Here is a 25676-nt window from a genome sequence, read left to right on the forward strand (position 1 = left end):
GCGAAGCCTTCAGAACACTAGCACAAGTAGTTCTTACTTCCACCTTCCATCCAGTCATGGGCTTTGGTAAATGAGTCAAACTTCGTGTAGAAGACTCCCCACTTCTGTCCCCTTTCACCAGAGAAAGCGAGCGTCTTGTGTATTGACACACACTCAAGCAGAACTTCTCTGTCTCGGAATGAATGTTGGGGGACATCTTCATCTGTATCCTCTGAGCAAGAGTCGGGTACAAGACTTTTTCCCTTCGTGACATAGCGCAAGCTCCCTCTAGATGTAGGAGGGCCCCATGCCACTGCCTGATGGGGCTGGTCTCTACTCACGCTCTCACTAGCCCTACTACGTCAGTATTTTCTTCCAAATGTAGATAACTTTTGATAAACTCGATGTACCTTTTCTTCTGATTCTTCCCAGGACTCATTATCACTCTGCTCTATCCCGTAAAATATAAGATTTTCTCGATTAGATGTAGCTGCCTCAGTGCCTTCTGCTGTTGAATTGCAGTGCGCCCTCTATAGTTACTCTATGTTTGATTGTTCGTTTTCTCCAGTAAAAAAAGCACATGGAAAAGTTCTCAGCCACCATTGTTGTTGTTGAGTTACGAGTTTCTATCCCCCAAATCTAGGTAAATACTCTCAATTTACTCTCTATGCTCTAGCGATCAGAGATCTATACTACTAAGGCTACCGATCGTTTTCTAGTTGTTCACATGCATGATCTTTATGGAGTTTAATAACACTTTTGTATACTGTAGTAATCGTTCTCTACATGTACTTTCTACAGTTTACCTGGATGTACAAGGTCGAGTAAAGTTCGTTAAGTGAAGCGAAAGTTGTCCTCGTATCATTCTGAGTAAATACAAAAGGGTAGAACCCGCAACAGTAAACTAGATGTCCACGATCATGGAAGGTCAACCAGAAGGTCAAGCTCAGGTCGATGAAGACAGAGATTTGACAGGTGATGTTCAGTATGAAAGTGGGGCAAGAAAACGGACAGCAACAGCCAAAGGTAGGGAGTATAGACGCGACATGATAAAGAAAGAATTAAGAGGAAGAAATCGAAACTTTCTAAGGTTAAAGGGGAAGCCATTCTGGAAAAGAGTTCTGGAGATGTTGTCACACTGAAACAAAAGTTGGCAGTAGCACAGATTCTATGGCAGGATATAACTGAACTCCATGAGGAACTTAAAGAACTGACACTTGAACAGGAAGATTTAGATGTGTTAATAGAGCAAAGGCAAAATGCCCTCCAAGAATGGTGCATATTTGAAAATGACATCATGAGTGAAATTCGACATATCAGAGACTTGGAAATGCTTAAATTCGAAGTTAACTCTGTCAAACATGGTGCTAATCAAAGTAAGGCAAGTGGTTACCATAGCAACCATACTCCCAACAGCATCAGGTCAATGAAAATGGAGCTAAGAAAAAGGGAAGCTGCATTGAAAGTGCAGTTGTTATTTATTGAAAGAGAGAAACAGCTGGAAAGAGAGGAGCTCGAGCAAAAAGGAAAATGGAAGAATGTAAGATTCAGAAAAGCCTTGCTGAAAATCGAGCACAGCAAGAAGTTATTGAATCAGAAGAATCTGATAATGAAAGTCAGCAGTTGAGTAATGTACCTTCTGCCAACAAGAAGGATGACATGAACAAATTCTTGAATTCACTGCCAGATGCTGAACAAGAACAGCGCCCCCAGACAAAGCTATGCCCTACACCAATACAGAGTAACCAGAAAGCTGATTTGCGTGGTTGTGAAAATCAATATCCAGTTTCTACATTGCAATATGAGGCTCATCCCTTCACTCCAGTGACAAACACAGGAGATGGAATGAGAGGAGGAACACAGCACGCTACTCCCTTGGACAGAAATGTACAGTCTTCTCCATCACAAGAAACTACAGATGTAATGACAAGGTTGGTGAACTCCTTTAGACTTCCCCAAGTGAAGGTAGAAGTTTTCAGCGGAAATCCACTCCAGTTTCCAAATTGGGAATCGTCCTTCAATTCGCTGATAGAGTCAAGGACACAGTCTCCTGATGAAAGGTTGAATCTGTTGAGCCAACATTTGTCTGGAGAACCCAAGTCAATGGTTAGTAGCTATTTGTTGCTCCAAACTGAGGAAGCTTACATACAGGCCAAGGCTGAGCTGAAGCAGAGATATGGAAACAACACAATAATTTCCAAGGCCTTTATAGACAAACTTGCGTCATTTCCAAAGGTCCAACCACGTGATGCCATAGCGCTTAGACGGTTTTCAGACCTATTGAATGAAGTAGTGGCTGCAAAACGCACAATACATGATCTTGGTGTTTGGGATTACCCACAAGAAATGCAAAGTTGATTGCCAAGATGCCATACAATGTGGAAGGCAAATGGAGGTCAGTTGTACATGCAAGTGTTAACAATGGAAGTTTCCACAGTTCGAACAGTTTGCACAGTTTATAAAGGAAAGAGCACGGGAAGCAAACATTCCAGCATTTAATACCACCATTGAGGCAACAACTCGAAAGGAAGCTGTCAAAGGTGAAAGAAGGTATACAGGCAAGGGAGGAAATTCCTATACAGATGCAAGAGCCCTTGCAACAAACACAAGTAGCAATACCAAAGAACAGAGTTGTCCATACTGCAAGGAAACTCATCACATTGACAACTGTGGTAAATTGATGGATGTTGCCAGGAGTGTACGTAAGCAATTCTTCAAGCAAGAAGGCCTGTGCTATGCTTGTGGTATGACTAAAACACACAGAGGAAAGGACTGTACAAGTAGGGTGAAATGTAAGAAGTGTTCAAAGGAACATTTGACACCATTGCACTTTGATGAGCAGTCTACCACTAGTGTAAGCCACTGCATCTCAGCAAGCCACAAGGAAGTTCGGAACACTGACAACTCTATGATTATACCTGTATGGGTAAGAAGTAAGAGTAACCCAAACGCAGAAGTGCTACAATATTGTGTTCTAGATCCACAAAGTAACACTTGTTTTATCTCGAGAAACTTACAGCGTAGACTTGGAATAGGAGGCCATGATGTAAAGCTAACATTGTCAACAATGCAGAGGAACGGTGCTATAGTCGACACCAAAAGGATCAGAGATTTAGAGATCCTCAGTTATGATAGACAGGTCATTATCCCTGTGCCTACAGCATACACCAGAGATCATGTTCCTGCTGAAAGACACCAAATCCCAACACCAGAGATTGCAATGAAATGGGACCACCTACGAAGAATTTCAGGCCTGATATCTCCGTACATGCCTGATGTGAAAGTGGGTATACTGATAGGTAACAATGTGCCATCAGCCATACGACCAAGGGATATTATTGCCGGCGCAGAAGATCATCCATATGGCCAGAGGTCTATACTTGGATGGGGAATAGTTGGCAAGATCTGTTCTAGTCCTGAAGATGATGATAATGTTGCGATATCAAACCGTATCGTAATTTCAGAGTCCAATTTGGAGAACCAGCCTTCAGTTGTGACAAGTAAAGGGCCTATAAACCGCTTCACGGTGCCAACGACTGTGAAAGAGTTGGTTACTCCACAGCAGGTTCAGCAGATGTTTGAGAGGGATTTCATTGAACATAATGGCAAACAGGCAAGTTTGTCAGTGAAAGACCAGAAATTCATCAGTTGCTTGTCTAACAACATTACCCAGCGAGAAGACGGCCACTATGAAATGCCACTCCCTCTACATTATGACAATGTTCGGCTTCCAAACAATAGGCCATTAGCCTTGAAAAGAGCTTTGCAGCTGAAAAGGCGATTCAGAAGAAATCCGAAGTATAAGGAAGATTACTTCTCCTTTATGAAAGACATCCTGACTGACTGTGCTGAAAGGGTTCCCAGCGATCAGCAGTGTAAGGATGGTAGGGTAAATTATGTGCCACACACAGGTGTGTACCACCCCAAGAAGCCCAACAAAATACGTGTAGTATTTGACTGTTCGGCCAAATACGATGGCATATCACTCAATGACTGTCTCCTTCAAGGCCCAGACCTCACTAATTGCCTGGTTGGAGTTTTGAGCAGATTCAGGCAAGAAGAAGTAGCGATAATGGCAGATGTCAAGAGTTGTTCCATCAATTCCATGTCACACCAGGTGACAGGGACCTGCTTAGATTCCTATGGTGGGAAGATGGCGATTTGGACAAAGATTTGGTTGAGTATAGAATGACAGTACACCTGTTTGGTGCGGCCAGCTCACCAGGATGTGCCAATTTCGGCCTTCAAAGAGCAGCAGATGATGGAGAGAGAGAATTTGGTGAAGAAGCAGCCAGATTCATTCGTGAAGATTTTTACGTTGATGATGGGCTTAAATCTCTGCCCAGTGTTAGCAAGGCTATCAACCTGATCAATGATAGCACAGCTATCTGTGCCAAGGCTGGTTTGAAACTGCACAAGTGGATCTCCAACAAGAGAGAAGTGCTAGATGCGATACCAGTTGAGGCTCGAGCACCAAGTCTCACAGAAGTCAACACTCAGATCGATCATCTACCAATTGAAAGAGTCTTAGGCATGACGTGGTGCGTTGAAAGAGATTGTTTCCAGTTTAGAATAGAACTACGTGATCTACCATTCACACGTAGAGGAGTTCTTGCAACCATTAGTTCCGTGTATGATCCATTGGGTTTTGTGGCGCCAGTCATCCTAACAGGGAAAGTTATCCTACAAGAACTGTGCAGAAGTAACGCAGACTGGGACGACCCCATCCCTGAAGACCTCAGGATAAGGTGGATGCGGTGGAGAGCTAGTGTTGTAGATTTGGAACGTCTGAATATTCAGCGCTGTTATAAACCAGATAATTTGGCGAAGTCAAAAGTACAGAGCTTCACTACTTTTCTGATGCAAGCGAAACTGGCTATGGACAGAGCACTTATCTGAGACAGGTCAACATGGACGGCAATGTGCATTGCTCCTTTGTTATTGGTAAGGCCAGAGTAACACCATTGAACAAACAGCTTACCATACCACGTCTCGAGCTGACAGCTGCGGTGGTTTCAGCCAGAGTAAGCGATTACATCAAGAGTGAGCTGCGGTTTGAAGATATGAAGGAGTATTTTTGGGTTGACAGCAAAGTGGTTCTTGGATACATAAATAATGAGTCCAAGCGCTTCCACACCTATGTTGCAAACAGGGTTCAGCAAATAAGAGAGCTGACTGTGCCGGATCAATGGAGGTATGTCAGTACAGATGTAAACCCAAGTGACGATGCTAGCAGAGGTATTACAGCTAGGAAACTGGTTGAAGATTCAAGATGGTTGACAGGGCCACATTTCTTGTGGGACAGTGACTTCCAACCAACAGCAGTGTCACGCTTTGAATGCAATGATGAAACTGCAGTAGAAGTGAGCAAAGAAATGAAGGGTGTCATCCACAATGTGTTGAAGACTAGTTCAAGAGTAGTCAGCTCAAATGACCGATTAATTGATCGATTTGACAGATTCTCTTCATGGAACAAAGCAAGGCATGCAGCAGCCAACTGTCTACGCTTTAAGGCTAAACTATTGAGAGCAGTCAAGACCTCAAACAGAAAGGCTGGCCTCATTGATGTTATGACAGAACCTGATAAGCAGATGACTATGCAGGATCTCAAGGAAGTAGAGAAAGCATTTATTAAGGAAACTCAAGAGAGAGTGTTTAAGGAGGAAATCTTGATTCTAGAAGGTGGCCCGAAAGGTGGAAAGAAGACGATTGATCAAAGCCCAGCGGCTGCGGAAATCAAGCACCATATGCAAGCTTAATCCATTCCTAGATGAGCAAGGATTGCTAAGAGTTGGAGGAAGATTGAAGAAATCCAGCCAGCCCTTTGAAGTTAATCATCCCGTAATCCTGCCGAAGAAAGGTCACATAACCACTCTCATTGTGCGACACTTTCATGAGAAGGTTAATCACATGGGACGAAGTAGTACACACAACTCTATCCGACAACATGGATACTGGATCATCAGTGGATCCAGTGCTGTATCTCAGTTGATCCACCAGTGTGTGATCTGTAGGAAGATGAGAAGGGCAACTCAAACCCAGAAAATGGGAGATCTTCCAAGTGACCGTATTGAAGAAGCCCCGCCATTCACTTATTGTGGTGTGGACTTGTTTGGACCATTCCTTGTCAAGGAGAAGAGGAGCCTTTTGAAGAGATATGGCGTACTGTTTGTGTGTATGGCGTCAAACGCTATTCATTTAGAAACAGCCAATTCTCTAGAAACTGACTCATTTATTTGTGCATTGAGAAGATTCCTCAGTATTCGGGGACCGACTAGACAGCTCAGGGCTGACTGTGGCACAAATATCGTTGGAGCTAACAATGAAATGACGAAGGCTCTGAAGGAAATGGATCAAAGGAAGGTTGCCGACTTCCTTTTGAACCAGGAATGTGATTGGATTGAATTCAAGTTCAATGTTCCCAGCTCAAGTCACATGGGAGGAATCTGGGAGAGACAGATTCGGACAGTAAGAAATGTCTTAGAGCCACTCATGCATCAGGCTGGCCCTCAACTTGATGACGAATCCCTTCGTACATTCATAGCTGAAGTACAGAACATTGTCAACTCAAGACCAATCACCACTGATCACCTATCCCAGTACAATTCTCCAGAACCTCTCACACCAAACCACCTGTTAACAATGAAGACCAAGGTACTTCTTCCCCCACCGGGAAACTTCCAGAAAGCAGACATGTATGCCAGACGTCGTTGGAGAAGGGTACAACACTTAACCAATGAATTTTGGAGCCGATGGAGGAGAGAGTATCTCCAGACCTTACAGCCAAGGCCTAAGTGGACAGTTCCCAGACGTAATCTGAAGGTAGATGATATAGTGATTATCAAGCAAGATAACATGCCTCGTAACTGCTGGAGACTTGGCAGAGTATCAAAGGTTTACCCAGGAGAAGATGGATATGTACGCAAGGTGCAGCTTACCACTGCCACTTCTACATTGGATAGACCAATCCATAAGCTGGTTCTGCTATGCACTGCTGAAAATGACTGATTATCGCAGACATTTGAAATATTTGAGCACAATTTGTGATTGTTGCTTGAGTTCAACCAGAGTTGAAAGGACAATCTTTATTTGGACATTTGTTATTTGAACACTTTAATGCAACATAGTTGCAGAGAGGAGTGTAGCTGCCTCAGTGCCTTTCTGCTGTTGAATTGCAGTGCGCCCTCTATAGTTACTCTATGTTTGATTGTTCGTTTCTCCAGTAAAAAAGCACATGGAAAAGTTCTCAGCCACCATTGTTGTTGTTGAGTTACGAGTTTCTATCCCCCAAATCTAGGTAAATACTCTCAATTTACTCTCTATGCTCTAGCGATCAGAGATCTATACTACTAAGGCTACCGATCGTTTTCTAGTTGTTCACATGCATGATCTTTATGGAGTTTAATAACACTTTTGTATACTGTAGTAATCGTTCTCTACATGTACTTTCTACAGTTTACCTGGATGTACAAGGTCGAGTAAAGTTCGTTAAGTGAAGCGAAAGTTGTCCTCGTATCATTCTGAGTAAATACAAAAGGGTAGAACCCGCAACAAAGATATTTGTCCTCGTTGTTTATCAAGTTCCATTTCCAGTTTATCAACTTTGTCACTCAGTCGTCTATTTTCAGCTTCTAGACGTAATCTACTAATTCTTTCATTGGATACCTTTGCCTGTCCGCTTAGTTTCTATACTTTTCATTTAGTTCATCTGTTTTGGTATTCAAGCCTTTTGATAAGTTGTCCATCTTACCATTTGGTTGTTTCATTTCGTGAAGTAATGGTAATCACGTGTTTCACTTTCTCCACAGGCGGCATTACTAGATGAAGTAGAGCTTCGTAGTTGCATAGAATCAGCAGTTTTGCTGCATAAAATCCCAGTGTCCGTCAACTTTGCTTGCTTACTAGCCGTGCTGTGCTTGTATCGCTTACTTCTGTTATTTTCATAAGCTAGGCTGAGCTTTTCCACCCTGTTGGCCAGTTCAGGGACGGGGATTGACACTTGGGACTCTCGCTTGTCCAGTCCAAAGGTAACCATGTCAAAAAACTGAAACTGGGGTTTGAAATTTCTTATGGTCCCCAGCATCCTAGGGGTGACCCCCCTGAGCAGGTCCCTCAATCGCACTGTCTTCCAACATTGATTCCATTACTCGGGACCTACTGGGGCTTGAACCGGGTCTAGAACTCACCATCTGAGTTCGCTACAACCTTAACTTGTGGCTGATTCCAAGGAGGAAATGAGCATTACAGTAGAGGTAATTCAGTCTGCTGCGATGATACATTCATGTTACTTTCCACTAATTTCCTTTAATAATACTCATTCTCCATGTAATAACTTCATTTAGTATAATAGTATAATACTATATTTTTTCCATCACTTCTTATTTATCAGCATCACTACTTTGACATGATATTTGGGTATTTTCCTGAAACAGCTGTTGTGTACTTCATACACTGAATCTGATGTTGCTTCAGCAATGTCATGAATATAACCAAGTGTCATTATTTTGCCTGAGTCCAGCTTTATTTAATAATCTACAGTTTTCTTCTGGTCTCTGCTTGTCTCATTTCTGTGTATGTCAAATGGTCTACACTAAGATATTTCTCCAATGTGTCTTTTGCCTAAGTAATAAGCTTCACTCGCCATATTTGCAGTGGCTGATTTTTTGGAGATCATCTTATGTCAAATTACCACAGTAATGGCATATGGCATGATATGCATCCAGTATTTTATCATTTTGCCAAATTGCCAAGCTCGCCCTCTTCCAGTTGGTTTGAGGAGAAAAGTTTGAAGAACGTGTGAAGCAGCTAGGTGTTCACAGGAACATTATCGGGGTGGATGCTTGTGTAGCCCAAGAATAATTACAACGTTACCCCAAATTTGACACAAACCACAATGTTATACTTTGAAAATGCCAGACTAGCCGAATCCAGAAACTTCCTTCTTGGCTATCACAAATTATTTGTTTTAACGTGAGTCCAAGACAGCATTGTTGCTGTTTCTAACTGTTTCTAATTCCTTATTACATGGCCAGCTTGTCGTTCATGGTCATTGTTCTTATGTGGGCTTGTCAAATGGTCAAGGTAAAACGGTGATCGTTCTCGTTTGTCCATTGATTGGAAATGTTGTTCCCTGAGAAGTACGTGTGTAACTTCTGAAAGCTTCCAAGTGCTTATGTTCAGTGATACATCCTCTTTATTATGGAAATAAGATTTTGAGGCAACTCTGTGAATTGGTCAATGTAACTCGGATCATTAAAGAAAGTCACGGCATTTTCTTCAATCACTTTCAAACAATGACATAAAACACGATGCAAATTGTACATTCTTTAGCTGTAAGGAGGATGTACTTCTTAATGCTTTCTTAAAATGAGTAATATATAAAAGGCAGGAGCAGCTCTCTGATAACAAGAGAAACATACCTTACTTTATGTCAGAACAGATTCCCAGTCCTGAAAATTCTAACGAATTGTTACAAGCCATTAGGAGACCACGATACAATTCCTGATTTTCTTTGTGATACAAACAGTACGCCAAGGAGGTTAGTACCAGAAACTGCCACAACAGTCAAGTGCGTTTTGAACACCATTAACCCTTGTGAGTGGAGAGCAAATGTATTCCAAGGAGACAGGATATCCTATTGGGTCAATATCTCTGCAAAACTCCTTGGTGTCAGTATGTTTGGAAGTGCTGACGGCAAAATTTTGCAATAGTAACAACTTTGGATAACCAAGATTGTGTATTGTGTCAAATTGAAGGATATCACAAATTAAAGTAGCTGGATTGTTTTCCCTGTTGTTTTTCAAAACAATGCAAATTGCCCCTAATTTTGCATATACACTTGTTAGATTGCATGAGACTGATGATGTATCTTGTTTGTAGTAGTTCTTAATTGTACACCAAGCTTATGTTCCATTTATTGTTGTAGAAGAGGTGAATACCCATAGGACATCATTTTATTGCCTTTGATTTAACAAACCTTATCCACTGTCAGCAAAAGGCAAAATCTGTGCCGAAAATGGAATAGATGTTACCTATACAAGCACCAAGAAGTCATTACACATTGAGTTTACCTTCATACTCAGTAAATCATTTTTTCACAGACATCTTCAACTATGCAAGAGTCTAAGCTTGGCATTTGGTAGCTGATTTCTGTAATATCTAGCTGTCTGATAGCTGTCCATAAGCCATCCAACAGCTGATTTTTCTAAAAATGAGCCATCCATAGGTTTCCATGAATTTAAGCAAGGACAGCGGAAACCTAAAATTCCCTCTTGTATATTTAGTTTGGAAACCTAACGGAGCATTCTTAGGTTTCGAAACAAAAACTGTATTCTTGCCAGTCTAATCCTTGTTGGTATCTTTAGGTTTCCAAGCTGAATTTGTCAAAAGTAGGGATTGACGAGCTTCATCTTTGATGGTATGACTGGAATCACCAACTAACACTCAAAACTTAGGTGTGCACAGACTTGACTGATGTGGCATATCTCGTTTACTGCTCTGCTGTACATACACCAACACCGTAAGATCTAGTACTCAACCAAACTACTATCTAAACACGGTTTGCTCAACATACAGAATATTACTGTTCATGATGTCTCAACTTCTGTTGTGTCATCATTACAAATGAGCACAATCAATCTCTGTGAAATTGTCCTTGTACACTGCACACTCCGGAAGAATAATCGCAATCATACCTATCCGTAATCCACAACACTAGGTCAAAATATGTAATACACTAGTTATAGACATAGACACAGAACAGACAGTAAATAGATGGTACACAAACAAAGTCAAATTCATGAAAGAAAGATAAGGTGCCAGGTTGACATTGAAGCATGCACAACATTGTCACTGATGATAAACGGGACCTGGTCTTCAACAAGTTGCCTGGCTACCCAGGGGCCATGTCCCATACATCCTTAGTGAGGGAATTTATAAATGTATGGAGATGAAACTAGCATCTTAAGTGACATGGTAAACATCTTCATAATTTTATTAAATGCAAAAATTGGACCACTCATCATAACTCTGATTATTGCATTCAAATCGTCCGTTAGTATACCTTGTACTGTTTCTGTTGACCTTGACAAAGTCAACACAAGATGCATCTATATGTGAAGAAATATTGTGTGTAATATTTTGGATTAAATGCCCAATAAAATATGCAACTGTAGACTAAGGTAAAAAAACAGCAGCAATTCACAAGTTACATAAATGTTGCTTGCACGTCTATGGCTTCTAAAAATCTTCTTCTTCTTTTTCTTCGACACTGCTTTCAGCCATTTTTGTATGTATAATAATAATAATAATAATAATAATAATAATATTTTATTGCTTGCTTGTAAATATCTTTGTTTACATAAAGTAATAATATAATCTGCAAGTTGTTCATTAAAAGATAACTCTTGTTTTGTTAGTAGGAAACAAGCTGGTTTCCAGTTGTGTCATTTCAATGACTTCTAAAAGACTACTACTTCTAAGACACTCTTTTCAGCCATTTTTTGAATGGCATCGTTGACAAGCTTCACAGCTGTACTGAGATGTTCATCACTGACTGTAATAAAGTAATCTGCGGGTATTAAAGCACCACCTACCCTTCTCATCCACAGCTGGCCAGGGAGGGAAACTCTGTCTTGGTCCATCGGTTACAACCACAAAAAATTTGATGGACATCGAAGCAAACACAACAGCTTTTAAATAGCTGAAGTCTTGGGTATTTTCATTTTAAGAAATGTTTTACTTATGCGGAGTAAGTTTATCATCTATCACATTAATAATATTATAAATATATGCATGAATACATTTACATTTCAAATGGCAGATTTTTGCATTGCTTATAAAATCAATAAGATTATCAAGATGTTTACCATGAAACTTTAGATGCTAGCTTAATCTCCGTACATTTATAAATTTCCTTCATTTTGCAGCTGCTTTACGGAGGGACATTTTGTACCGACCGGCAACTGAGTTAGGTGGTGCACAACCTAGTGTTTGTCAGTGTAATAAACCAGAATTGACATCAGATCAGTATACAAGAACTCGTCTCAGACTTGCTTTGTTTGATAAGGCTTGGCAATCACAGTAAAAACTCAGAACTAAAGAATCAACTCCTTCCGCCCCTCCCAATTTCTTTGTTTATATATGTGCTCTACACCTCGGGCGCTGATGCGGCAAACTACAGTATAGGCATTCTCTCAGGCTCTTCTCGGGGCATTATCACAGCGACCCCCAGCAGAGAGGCTGGTCATTGAGACTACAGTCGCCTATCATATGTTTTCGATTATGCTTTTGGGGCAAAGACAATCTCACACTTCCTGTTGTATGAACATTACAGAGACAGTTGCAGGAATCCGGACTGACAATTAGCAATATACGATTGATGTTGATAGTCATTCACCTATATCATTCAGTAATTAGTGAGAGACTTTGGTATTTGAAATTGGAGATTATTGCAATGATAATATTAGAAATAGCATCATCACATCAGTCCAAACATAATCAAGTGTCTCTCAAATTACTGAATGCCTATGTGACTCAGTATATCGATGGGTACCGGGTATAATAATGCTAACACAATTATCTGTCTGGTTTTCTGCCAGTCTCTGTAATGTTATAGGGTCATCTTCATTCATAGGAACATATTTCCAGAATTGTACAAGTTCTAGAATATGTTTCATGTAGAAATTTCTGTCAGATAATTGTCACCATGAACGTGCCACCCTTCCTAAAAGCTTCAATTTGATGTCCTTACCTTGCTTGAGAAATGGCAATTCGCATTCATTTTCTCTATAATCATAAAGAATCTCTTCTTTACAGCGTATGTCTCTTGTTGCAAAGAGACAGAGCGTTGGCACTCCATTAAATATCAGTACCTTCATCTTTGAGTTTGCCTTTTTTTTTCTGTGATTGACCAATCTCCTCTGGCATCAATGCATATTTATTATTTAAAAAAAGCCCCACTGGCTGGAACTCTTGACCTCAAATACCTTTCTATGGTCTTTGAACTCTACCCTCAGAAGGGAGATAGGTTTCACTATTGGGAAACTATCCCTTTGTGAAACATTGGTCAAGTAAATTCAAATTTTAATGGCCATTATGATTTCTGGCCATTTTCAAAAAATAGGTAATGTTACAAAGGAAACAGAACATATCTTAGTTGAAAACATTACATTGGGTTGGATAGTGCAGTTAATGTGAAAATATCAGTGAAGATATGCACAGTGTCCCTTGTTTTTGCTTTTCCATGTGGCAATTTAAATTTAATGAGTAGGCATATATTAAATCACAGTGTAGTCTTTGTCTTGTTCAAAACTGCACATTCAGTCCTCGCAGGTTGTTAATAGTAAGCCTATACACAAACGGAAATTTGTACATGCTCACAAACTATTTAGTTTGGAAGTGAAATCATAATAATGATGCTAAAAGATAGTGCTAGTGAGGTTTCTAAGTGTCTGTGAGAAATAATGTGTATTAAATATTTGAAGCTGAAATGCCAATCAACACAGTCTGTCATTTTCATCCTCCACTTTGGATAGATTATTTCAAAGTAGTCTCTTAGCAGTATGGAGTAGTCGAGCAGTAACCTGGAGAAAGCGCAAGTGGTTTTATTCTCAGCCATGGGCAGTGTAATCAGAAGAATATGGTACTTGCAGCTTACCTTTTTGTATTGACACTGATGTCACCCTGGCACGACGAATTTGGGCATCTGTTGGTTTTTATGATGGATGATAGTCCCACTACTGTTCCAGTTGTGAAGGTGTCTGCATCAGAGTCGTCTGACACATTGTCCAGGTTGATGTGGTCAGGGACAACAAAGTTATGTTTCACCATGCAGTGTTTCCTCTGTTGCCATCTGTATTGCAAATTAAGAATGGAAGAAATATGAAGAAACATAGGGCCAAAGTCCCTGAATCTACTATAGACATGGATACTGTATGAAATTATCTTACTAAGGTCCTGTAAACCAAATATTAAAGCTGTCTGATCAGGGGTTTTGAAAAAACAAGCGACCCAACAGTTGACAGAGCTCTGCTGTGTTATGTAGAGAAGAAGGTGGATATCTTTGATAGATGTAGCTCATTTCAGGATGGCCTGACCAAAAATGGCAAAATAAGCTGCAAAAATACAAAATTGATGATTTCATCATAATTTCAATATATTACATTCAGATAAAGCCTAGGAACCTGTATACCAAATATCAAAGCTATCAGATGAGTAACTTTTGAGACACAAATATTTTGACCAAAAATGGCAAAAATTTACCCAATAATACAAAATGAAATACCCAAAACATGCGTATATAGCATGCTTGGTACATTAATGTAATGTGCATCAATACAAGATCAATATACTTTCTCTGGAATTTTCCAGATATGCTTTGACCAATTTCTCTTTTCTATGGTTTCTGTTGATGGTTTTCCAATTTATGATCCAAGTGGGACTGTCATTGACAATAAATGTATGTTTTTAGTACAAGGAAATAATCATAACTATTTTGAGAAATGACTGCAAAATCATCACTACCATACTAATTTAATGTATTTTCTTAAAGTACTGACTGCAGTAAGTCTTTGCATCCTACTAACAGATTATTAATTTACACCACTTCGTTCATGCAAGAAGTATCGCTCTGCTTTCTACGGGCAGATTCCATTTCATTCCATCAATGATGGTTATACTGGTACGAGAAATAAGGGGATCTGCGGCACGCTGTTTCTTGATCGTGCCTGTGACATCATTAATAAGTTTCGGTTGAATCCTATGGATCTTGTGTAATCATAGCATTGTGATATAATCTTTTTAACATTTTGGTAAATGGTGCAAAGTATCCAATTCTGTGATATGCATGACAACTCAACAGTATCACGTACTTTGATCGGCAATGTTGTTCCCTAAGAAGTGTGTAACTTCTGAAAGCTTCCAAGTGCTTATGTTCAGTGATACATCCTCTTTATTATAGAAATAACAAGATTTTGAGGCAACTCTGTGAATTGGTCAATGTAACTCGGATCATTAAAGAAAGTCACGGCATTTTCGTCAATCACTTTCAAACAATGCCATAAAACAGGATGCAAATTGTACATTCTTCTGCTGTAACGATGATGTACTTCTTAATGCTTTCTTAAAATGGGTATATAAAAGGCAGGAGCAGCTCTCTGATAACGAGAGAGACATACCCTTATGTTTCAAACCGTTTTAACTCTACGTACAGTTTTTACGGTTTTTGTATTTCAGTGTAATCAGGATTGACTTAACTTAATGTCAGAACAGATTCCCAGTCCTGAAAATTCTAACGAATTGTTACAAGCCATTAGGAGACCATGATAAAATTCCTGATTTTCTTTGTGATACAAACAGTATGCCAAGGAGGTTAGTACCAGAAACTGCCACAACAGTCAAGTGCTTTTTGAACACAATTAACCCTTGTAATCGGAGGGCAAATGAATTCCAAGGAGACAGGATATCCTATCAGGTCAATATTTCTGCAAAACTCCTTGGTGTCAGTATGTTTGGAAGTGCTGACGGCAAAATTTTGCAATAGTAACAACTTTGGATAACCAAGATTGTGTATTGTGTCAAATTGAAGGATATCACAAAAGTAACTTGATTGTTTTCCTTTTTCCATTGCTTAAATCTTGTTTGTAGTAGTTTCTGAATTGTACACCAAGCTTATGTTCCATTTATTGTTGTAGAAGGGGGAAATATGAAGCGTTCTGTTCCATAGGACATCATTTTATTGCCTTTGATTTGACAAACAAGTGTACATGCGACATTAGGGACCTCAACAAGACTCTTCAAAACCCTAATATGATGTTAGCATTTTGACCAGTAGCCTAACGGCTTTGGTTGCAAGTAGCACAGGAAGCTAAATAAGCTGTATATTTTAGTGTAGAATTACATCATCAGTCTCATGCAATCTTTATCCACTGTCAGCAAAAGGCAAAATCTGTGCCGAAAATGGAATAGATGTTACCTATACAAGCACCAAGAAGTCATTACACATTGAGTTTACCTTCAGTACATCATTTTTTCACAGACATCTTCAACTATGCATTTGGTAGCTGATTTCTGTAATATCTAGCTGTCTGATAGCTGTCCATAAGCCATCCAACAGCTGATTTTTCTAAAAATGAGCCATCCATAGGTTTCCATGAATTTAAGCAAGGACAGCGGAAACCTAAAATTCCCTCTTGTATATTTAGTTTGGAAACCTAACGGAGCATTCTTAGGTTTCGAAACAAAAACTTTATTCTTGCCAGTCTAACCCTTGTTGGTATCTTTAGGTTTCAAAGCTGAAATTGTCAAAAGTTTAGCTAATTGTTTTGCAAACTTCCCTCTACATCCTCAATTTGGTTTTCTATCTTAGACTGCATCTTTGGTGGTATGACTGGAATCACCAACTAATACTCAAAACTTAGGCGTACACAGACTTGACTGATGTGGCATATCTTGTTTACTGCTCTGCTTTACATACACCAACACCATAAGATCTAGTAAATATAAAACACAAACCCAACGTACAGAATATAACTGTTCATGATGTCTTAACTTCTGTGGTGTCATCATTGCAAATGAGCGTAATCTCTGTCTGATCATTGTCTGATAGTATGCAATGGACATTGCTATACTCTGCAGGCAGTGATAGACTAGAGTGAAATTGTCCGTCTACACTGCACGCTCTGGAAAATGATTCCTTATCACATCAATAAATGCTCTAAACTAGTTTAACATGTAATAAATGTCTCTTATAAATGCATGCAATACAAACTACGTACTAAATATATTACCATGTGGGCTTATTTAGTCGGTACTCTAGGTGAATTATCGGCGAATTTGCATTAGTTAGTGCCTTGGTTCATATGGAATATAGGAAAAAAGATGTCTACCGCTGAATCATGGGAACAACAAATTGGCGGTAAACCACTACTAAACACTACAAGTTTAATGTACTACTTTGAAATAGCTTTAGATCATATATATGTAATTTCCAACTTTTATTAATAAAAAAATATTAATAAATCTGATGACGATATGTAGTATGACTGACATCGTCACTAGGGGGCGCTGTTGACTTCGAAATGCTCTTCTGCATCAAGTTCATTACAATCAGCACTGCTTGCAGCCATAGTGTGAAATTTGTGACCTGTATCAGAGCTGCATGCACCAAGAGTATGTCGATCATGATCAGTATCAGAACTGATTGCACCAATGGTGTGGTGCTTGTGATCTGTGTGAGAATAGTCTTCACCCACAGTGTGACACTTGTGACCAGTGTCAGAAGTGCAAGCCAAAAATGTAACCCATATGCTGTGTTAGTCTTGCATTAGTGTGACCATATTACATATGAGGGAATTTATAAAGGTATGGAGATGAAACTAGCATCTTAAGTGACATGGTAAACATCTTCATTATTTTATTAATGCAAAAATTGGACCACTCATCATAACTCTGATTATTGCATTAAAATCTTCCATCAGTATAGTTTGTGCTGTTTCTGTTGACCTTTACAGAGTCAACATAATATGTATCTATATGAGAACAAATATTGTCAGTGTAATATTTTGGATCAAATGCCCAATAAAATATGCAACTATAGATTTTATGTTGGATGCACATCAACTAACAAGTATGAAGACATCAGTCATTACTGCCCAGTCTCCTGATAACAGTATTGCTAGTTGCAATATAAATTGAAAGAATTTGGCATGCTCCGGTGAAATTGTTATGTTTTGACAGCTGATCTCTGTTTAACACATCGAAAGGTATCTTTACAATCATGTGACCAAACTTAAAAGCACCTGTTCTTCTGGGAGATAAGTTGGCTAACTCCACTGTAGGGATAATTCCACGACACTTGTCTTCTGTGTATACAGCCAGAAATGAATTGTCTATAACATGACAATCACGAGTGCAGGCAGTCCATCTTCAACATGAGTTTCCTTTTCGTGTGAGTAGTAACTAGTCTGGTTACGTTACATTTCTGCATAGTTATTCCGTTCAACGTGACGAAACGCTCTCTCTCTGTCACTCGCGGGCATTTAGTCTATACTTAATCCATTCTCCGCTCCCAAAGTCAGTATATGTTGGTGCTGGCAGTTCAACTTTTGCTATATGCTTACCCTCCAATGTATTCAATTGAATTGTATCATGTATTTGTTTTCTTCTGTCAAGCTTACTGTAGTACAGGAAAACAAACATATATAAACAACTTCTTTCACAGTCAGACATTAATTAAACATGTTAATTTGAGATAATTTATTTCAAGTGTCTATATCCACTGTGGTAAAAAAGCGAGATGCTGTTAAATAAAAAACAAATATGTAACGGCCCCACGTTGTATAAGATAAATCCATTCCCAAAGATGGATATTTTGAGCAATAATTGGCATCTGTATCTGGGATTGCGGTCGAAGAAAATAGCCTGGCACTTTCCAGGGACTTTAAGTAGAAACACCGGCCAACAAGAACTACAGTGCTGTACCGGTATGCACGGGTCACATGACCCCTACAAAACATTACAACTGTATTTTTCTAGTCAGGGTACACAATTTGAATGACTTACACTGCTGGAGTCATTGTCTTGCCTATAAACTCAACATTCATGCCCTCATTTTTTGCTTGCTGAAAGCACTTTTCAGCAGCGGTGTCTCACCATGTTTTTACATATCATTAAACCACATTGATTGATTCAATATATCGCATCACTATCAAAGGTAGAAAACGGTGTGTAAAGTTGCTCTCATTTTCCTATATATACACAATTACAAGCAGCTCACCTTCTTCAGTGTTGACGATGGTACCACGTGGTACCATCGTCCAAGAACACATTTAGATCCAGCTGAACATTCGATCCATGTGTCACAAGCAACACCTATTAATTATAATATAAACAGCAAAATGTAGGATGTTAATGAGTATTTCCCCCAAAAAATATCCGGTTAACAAATATATTATACTAAATGATGACCTTAAATCACTATTATTATGTAGGTTTTTACATCCGTTACACGTACATGTTAGGCATGGTTTGCATGCCCTGAAAAGCAGTTTTTGCAACCCCTTTTAGTTGTCCCATCACACTCACTTTTACATGAACACCGTGATGGCCGCAACTTACTGCTGACTTCGGTGGTAGTTTGCCAACCCTAGAAAGCTCTCCACGTCCCTTGTCTTTGTGGGTAAGGGCCAGTCTTGGATTGCCTGAATCGATTCCTCTTCGAGGGCGACACAGTTGTATGTGACCTTCCTACCGAGGAACGTAACGCTCGTCTGGAATAATTCGCACTTGCGGGGCTTCAGCTTCAGCTGGTATTGCCTCATACGCTGGAATACATCCCGCAAGTTCTGTAAGTGGTGTTCGAAGGACGTCCCCAGCACCATGATGTCGTGGAGTAGGCAAGTACTACCTCCCATGTCAAACCCCTAAATACCAGGTTCATTACATGAGTACGTGGCGGGAGCGTTGCAAAGTCCAAAAGGCATTCTCGTGAATTCAAAGAGCCCGTACTTGGTAACACACGCCGTCTTCTTCCGGTCTTCAGGGTTACTCTAGCTTGCCAATATACTGAGTTGGCGTCTAACTTCGAGAACCATTTGTTTCCTGCCAAGGTGTCCATACAGTCTTCTATCAGGGGAAGCGGGAATACGTCTTTGGCGGTAAGATTGTTGAGAGCGCGATAGTCCACGCACCAACGAACGGACCCATCTCGTTTTCGGACAAGTACGGGTGCGGAGGCCCACTCAGACACTGATGGTTGAATGACCTTAGCGTCGTACATTTTCTTGAGATGTGCCTGCTCTTCGACCGCAAAGCATCGTGGGCGCCTCATCTTTTGTTTGATCGGGTTTGCGTCCCCTGTGTTGATCGTGTGGTTCAGGGCAGTGAAATTTCCCAAGTCAAATTCATTGGCTGCGAACATGTCTTGGTACTCTATCAGGAGGTCTCGTAGCTGGCTTGCTTCATCCGGACTCAAGTTTACGCATGACCTATTAAACAAGTCCTCCAAGTGTTCAGGCAAGCTTGCGTCGCTTCTGGCTGTTGGTGTAGAGTTGCTGGTTGTCTCTTTCACCTCCTGTACGGTTATACTTTCGTCTAGTTCTACTAGTTAGGTAGAAGTTGTCTCCTGAATACAAATTTGGCAAAGAAAGTGTAAATACAAACAAATTTGCATAATTTACAGCCTGTACAGATACCATCCACTGCCATATACCTGTATTCATATGGCCATATGGAAGCTAAAACATGGATCACATTTGTGCAAAGTAGCTGCATTATGTTGCATTTCCCTTAGCCATATGGTAAATAGTATGGAGGAGGTGTCTCCTCACACTGGCTCCATCATAGCTTATCCCTCAGCCATATGGTAAATAATATGGAGGAGGTGTCTCCTCACACTGGCTCCATCATAGCTATATTGTGTTGTCCAAGTCTGTAGAGCATGTTACTATGTCTTGGCTACTTCCAAATATGTTCATTCCACTGTCCTGGACCTGGAAAGTATAGCATACATATGAATAGGCTATTTCAGTTGCGTGTCATGAAGTTTGGGTTCCAGGGGCTCATTATCAAAGTAAATGTTTATGGCACATTTGGAAGGAACCAAATTATTCAACGTCAATGTCATTGACAAGAAGTCCCTGCTGGTAATTTAAAATTTGTACGTGGTAATAATTAAATTTTTTCAAAGTCAATACAATGCACATAAAAAGAGGGAACCTTATACTTGAGTGCATGCATCACTGGTTGCCACACAGGAACAACTTTTTGGCAGCCACATGCCATTGCACGACAGATATTGTCACATAAGTACACATATGTACCTATTTTGACAGCAACCAGTTCATAAATACAGCATATAAGTGTAAGACAAATTATGTAAATAAAATTTAGTCTTGTGACAAAGATAATGGCTGCTACAATTTTTATTGGTTTTAGGAGGACTAATATCTTAGGAATGAGTTGGCAAATATGCTTAAAAATTTGTACCCTACTTCGATAGAAGTGTTATTGAGTGAACTTCAAGAAAAACTGAATGGTAAAGCATGAAATAGTTATATATAGTTTCTGTATTCCAAACGAACATGAAATAGTTAACTGTAGTTTTCTGTTTCCTGCACTGCCTGAAATTTGAAACACAGTCATAACAAAATCAATAATACCTCTTCCAAATGGCTTACCGGTACATGGCTGGAGGTATTGTTGATTTTGTTATGACTGAAGAGTCACACCTTTTGGCATATGGGGCTCCAAAGGTCCAGATGTTCATGAAGATATAGGGACTAATGTATGTTCATGCAAATTTTTAATGTAATAAAACAGTGGCTTTGAACTATTGCAGAAGAATTTATGAAATTGCCCTCTTATGTACTATATTTTCTCTGTCACATGCTAGATCTTGAGAGCTAGAAGCACAGGATGCTGTCTCCTCCATTCTTTTTAATTCTTTTCTTAATATTGCATTCACTTCCATTGCTTTGGCAAAGATATCATCTTTGGGCACATTTACACTGACAGCAGAGTTTTATTCTTTGGGTGGTAGATTTTCCAGATCTTCAAGTTCAATGTCTTCTTCTTCATTGCCTTTTTTGGTGTTGATGAGACCGCCAAAGCCCCTCGAACAAACAAGTCTGGGAGATGTATACTGATCTTCCGTTTATTTGCAAATATGGCGTCGCACTATGGTATCGAAAGTCTTTACAGATTCTTATAACTGTAGACCGACGTCCACTGGTTAGACCACACAAGACGTAGCTTGAAGGCCATTTTTATAAGATCAAGTTTTTACCATAAGAACGGACCATAAAGATCGTAGTCAAAAGACGGTAATGGGAAGACCGTAAAAACTGTAATACAAATACGAAAATACAAATTGTCATAATCGAGAATACAAGTTCAATAAGATTGAATCAATAAGGCTTCATATCGAACATGGAAACGTCTAATAAACGAGAAAACACAAGTTGAAAACTGAAGGAAAATTCAGGTCACTGTCGGATCGGATGACAGCATGGATGACAATTGCTTTGAATAATTGGCGATTTACCATAAAGTTTGATCAGAGTTTACATGAAGATTACACAACTGAAAATCTGTCTTCTATCTCTATATGACTACAGAAAATATATTTACCTCACTGGCGACCTGTAAGGCCTTGGGATCAGGAAATATTTCGATATATTAGGAAGTTTGGAAAGGTACGAAGTGTCAGATTCGATGTGTCATCTCTCTGTCCTGTAGTGAAAGTGCGTAGGTATATGATGTCTAACATAGTGAAAACGCGCGAAAATCCTTTTTACTGTGAATCGAGTGATAAGATGTCCTAAACTATTTCTTACAAAATATGCAATGTGTCACAACATCAATCTGTGTGAGAAAACGAGAATCTACAACATTGAAACTCAATAATTGGGACTAAATTGCCCTGAGGAACAATATAAAAACAAAGGAGGTTAATTCTAATTACATGTTCATTCACTTGTGCTCTACGCCCTCAATGTAACTATAGTGAATTCTTTTGTTTTCACATGGCAGCAGCCACAGTTGAGGATGGTTACAGCCATGTATTCATAACAGCACTGAAGTCATCTATATACGAAATGTTCAAATGATTTTCAGCATCGTCAATAGTCTTGAATCTTCCTTCCAGGGTTTTACTCACGCGTGATTTCTACATGCATTCCCTAAAACATTGAACAAATTTTAAAAGAAAAAAATTATATGTATGTCATGCAAGATAATGAAGCATTCATTCTGTTAAAAAATAGGTCACTCATTTTTTTTCCAATTCCTCCACAACAACACATTTCTACTTGTAAGGTACACATAAAATGTACCTAGAAGTCATCTACAAAACACACCAGTCTCAAGCAAAATGAAAATACCAATCCACATTTACATGTAATAGATCCTTTGATTTACCTTCACGCCTGTGTTCCCCAGTTTTTTCACTGACAGCAGCAGCACAACAACCCCAAAATTCTGTGATCTATATGCATGTTGGGCCATTGTGAAGAACCATGTTCACTGGTACTGTAATACAGTGCCATACTCGACAAGGGCGAGTCCCAGGATGCATCAATACATCAAATACCAAGCTGAAAAGTGCTGTGGTTCGCAAGTTTTTGATGTTATTAACATCGATGCATATAAGTAGAATATCAGTTTGTCTGCTTTTGTTCCCAAGTGTAAAGAAATGGTGGAACACGAACACCTTGTAGTTGAACTTTGTGAACATATTTAAAACTAGCTCACAGACTTTTTGCGTGCAAATCAGCTTCGGTAAGCAATGCGAAGTACTGGTGAAAATAGCAAAATAAATGTACAGTGAGATCGTTTTCATGAACTGTGCATACAATTGTATGAGATGTCTCCACCATGATGTCTTACCACCTTTTGTGCCACGTCACTGATGTAGGCGGGGATGTTATACCGCTGGTCGGGTCGTGGCATCAGATATGGTGAATCCGTCTCCAGGAGGATCCAGTCCAGGGGGACTTCTCTCAGGGTCTTCACCTGCGTGTCATCAAAGTCTGCTGCCATCGCCGAGAAGCTGAAGTAACAATGGCGGAACGCTTGGCACCATCTTCTAAGGGTGCACGGCTCCCCGACAAAGTTGCGAATGTGGATGCGCCAGGACGAGTTGCAGACCTCCTTGATGGTCAGTAGGGCCAGGGCATGCGTATCACAGGCGTACTTGTCCCCTGCCTCGCCTCTGATATGGAGGATCACTGGTTTGGCAGGGTCTGCCATTTCCAAGAGGTCTCTGAAGACTTCTTCCTGTTTGGCCCACTTGTCGCTGCCCACGGTTCTATCAAGACCAATTAACCCTAGAGCGGCGACGTGTGGAGACGCAACCAGGCGTCGGATCTTCTGTAGCACCTGGTTGTCTGCTTCGACGGCTGCTTTGGGGTGAAGGCCAATGGCAATCTTCCACCTGGCTCCTGGATCAGGTCATCAGCAAAGCTTCTTGGTCGCAGTACACCTCCACTCCCCCTACCACTCTGACTGGCATTTGTGGTCTGACGCTAGGATTGGCAGAAACTAAATGAACTGATGTGGTCACTTGGCTGCCTTTGCGAAGATGTCAAATGGTCAGATCGAGGTGGAAATGATAGTCCATTGCTTTTGGAAGTGAAGGTTCCTGGATAGGGTCCGCTTCCCATCTGTGCCTTGCCATGAGCATCACCGGGCTCTCTAGTACTCTTGCGGCAGCTGCTGCTGCTGCTGGGTGAGGTCATTCCTGAGCTCCCTCACCTGTCCAGCGCCAAACCTGATGTGGTCTGTTGGGTCCAGGTCATGCAGCAGAGCGGACATGACCCTCCAATGAACCATATATGACTTGCCAGAGTGTTTGGTTTGGGTCCAGGTCGTGCAGCAGAGCGGACATGACCCTCCAATGAACCATATATGACTTGCCAGAGTGTTGGGTGGGCTGATGCGGAGCTTCTCTGTGACTGTCCAGCCCAGGCGATGACATAAGCCCTCTGTGGTTTTCCGGCAGGTGTCTGTGATTTTAGCACCATTAGAGTGCCACAATGGGCAAGAGTGCCATAATGGGCATGCTAGGCCAAACCAGCCTTCTGGTTAGAAATCCCAGACGGTCGACAATGACATATTGTAGTCGATGTGTCCTTGGTCGAGGCATCGGGGTAGGTGTTTCCTAAGGCAATTCTCCTTGATCCCAATGGATTTTTAGTGGCATCCTGGGAAAGGGCAGGGGGATGGCCGACCAGCGTAGAAGCTCCCTGCTTGCTTCAGTGAGCTAGGACGAGGCTCCTTTTCCCTGCTTGCAGTGCCAGTGTTGTGATAGCCGGGGTTTTACTCATCATTAGCAATACTCTGTAAACTCTCCTAGACAGGAATGGTCCTGCTGTCCGGACAGCGCATTGCTTCTTTGGTGAGCAGATCAATGTAGCTTGGTAGAAAGGTCGCACGAGTTCTGATGCGGCGTGGCGTGGTCCCGTGACGATGATGCTGCTGGGGGTTGGCCGTATCCCTTAGTGACCAACAGGCACCGTTGGGGACGCTGCCATTCACACACTGCACTGGTGATGTCATGTCTACCTTGATGTGTCCAATTATATCCACTGCTGTACCTGCATCAGAATCAGATGATACAATGTCAGTAAATAGCTTCACGTTTCTTGCATAACTGTGTAACCATCTGCAGTATGCATTTATCAACAATAGATACTCAGACAAAACTGTGTAGTGTAATAAAGGGAAAGTGGTTTCACACATCACTCGTCTCGTCTTGTATGTGCTTTGGTGTGTTTAGTGTCTGAAATGTTTGGCTGTTAGTTTGAAAATTAACAAACGAATCGTTAATTTTAAAATAAGCCATGGCGAGACGTGGGCGTAGTCAGATGTGTCTTTGACAACCTTGACTCTTTTTTATCCCCACGTTTCGAAACAGAGCGGTCTCTTCCTCAGTCGCCTAAGATATATGTGTATCTTTTTTGTTTTATGTCACGTCGATATTGTTGATGTCTGGTTCTTCTAGCATTATGCAGCCAGAATATTTATGTTTGGATCGTCATGTGTTCGTTCGTTCATTGACTTGTTCCTAATACAAAAATGCCGTGGACTTTGGCCTGTATCAGTATATCGCTAATGTTTGGATTTCTTTTGTATGCGATGATCGGTTGTTGTGGAAATATTTCATTCAGGCTTAGTGTTTCGTCCTTGTCTATGTGTTG

The 25676-nt window shown here is 40.5% G+C and overlaps 4 protein-coding genes and 1 long non-coding RNA gene across 5 annotated transcripts; 4 read left to right on the forward strand and 1 right to left on the reverse strand.

The window, feature by feature from the left end:
- The first annotated feature begins 494 nt into the window (after positions 1–494).
- LOC139125796 (uncharacterized) lies at positions 495–822 on the forward strand. Its single transcript, XR_011550349.1, has 2 exons — positions 495–622; positions 781–822. It is a non-coding gene; the product is annotated as an uncharacterized lncRNA (long non-coding RNA).
- Positions 823–1509: 687 nt separating this feature from the next.
- On the forward strand, positions 1510–4878 carry LOC139125752 (uncharacterized). Its single transcript, XM_070691848.1, has 3 exons — positions 1510–2268; positions 2426–3863; positions 4097–4878. The coding sequence occupies exons 1-3, from the start codon at positions 1510–1512 to the stop codon at positions 4876–4878; spliced, it is 2979 nt and encodes a 992-aa protein (XP_070547949.1).
- An 11-nt stretch (positions 4879–4889) lies between these two features.
- LOC139125753 (uncharacterized) lies at positions 4890–5738 on the forward strand. The gene has a single exon (XM_070691849.1). It carries the CDS (start codon positions 4890–4892, stop codon positions 5736–5738), a length of 849 nt encoding a protein of 282 aa, XP_070547950.1.
- A 151-nt stretch (positions 5739–5889) lies between these two features.
- LOC139125754 (uncharacterized) lies at positions 5890–6987 on the forward strand. Its single transcript, XM_070691851.1, has one exon. It carries the CDS (start codon positions 5890–5892, stop codon positions 6985–6987), a length of 1098 nt encoding a protein of 365 aa, XP_070547952.1.
- A 13001-nt stretch (positions 6988–19988) lies between these two features.
- Positions 19989–24215, reverse strand: LOC139125755 (uncharacterized metal-dependent hydrolase YcfH-like). The gene is made up of 4 exons (XM_070691852.1): positions 24101–24215; positions 23365–23918; positions 22637–22658; positions 19989–20101 (listed from the first exon to the last, which is right to left on the reverse strand). The coding sequence occupies exons 1-4, from the start codon at positions 24213–24215 to the stop codon at positions 19989–19991; spliced, it is 804 nt and encodes a 267-aa protein (XP_070547953.1).
- Between the last annotated feature and the right edge of the window lie 1461 nt (positions 24216–25676).

Source organism: Ptychodera flava (assembly GCF_041260155.1).
Source record: "Ptychodera flava strain L36383 chromosome 3 unlocalized genomic scaffold, AS_Pfla_20210202 Scaffold_26__1_contigs__length_13983176_pilon, whole genome shotgun sequence".
NCBI classification, from domain to species: domain Eukaryota; kingdom Metazoa; phylum Hemichordata; class Enteropneusta; family Ptychoderidae; genus Ptychodera; species Ptychodera flava.

Coding starts and splice junctions, on each gene's coding strand:
- LOC139125754 (XM_070691851.1), top strand. CDS start 5,890: ATGGGACGAAGTAGTACACACAACTCTATCCGACAACATGGATACTGG.
- LOC139125753 (XM_070691849.1), top strand. CDS start 4,890: ATGGACGGCAATGTGCATTGCTCCTTTGTTATTGGTAAGGCCAGAGTA.
- LOC139125755 (XM_070691852.1), bottom strand. CDS start 24,215: ATGACCTCACCCAGCAGCAGCAGCAGCTGCCGCAAGAGTACTAGAGAG. Junction 22,659..23,364: donor GTGACGTGGCACAAAAGGTG/GTAAGACATCAT, acceptor TCAATGTTTTAG/GGAATGCATGTAGAAATCAC. Junction 20,102..22,636: donor AATGCATGTAGAAATCACGC/GTGAGTAAAACC, acceptor ATTTGTATTCAG/GAGACAACTTCTACCTAACT.
- LOC139125752 (XM_070691848.1), top strand. CDS start 1,510: ATGGAAGAATGTAAGATTCAGAAAAGCCTTGCTGAAAATCGAGCACAG. Junction 2,269..2,425: donor TTTCAGACCTATTGAATGAA/GTAGTGGCTGCA, acceptor CAGTTCGAACAG/TTTGCACAGTTTATAAAGGA. Junction 3,864..4,096: donor CGATCAGCAGTGTAAGGATG/GTAGGGTAAATT, acceptor ATGTCACACCAG/GTGACAGGGACCTGCTTAGA.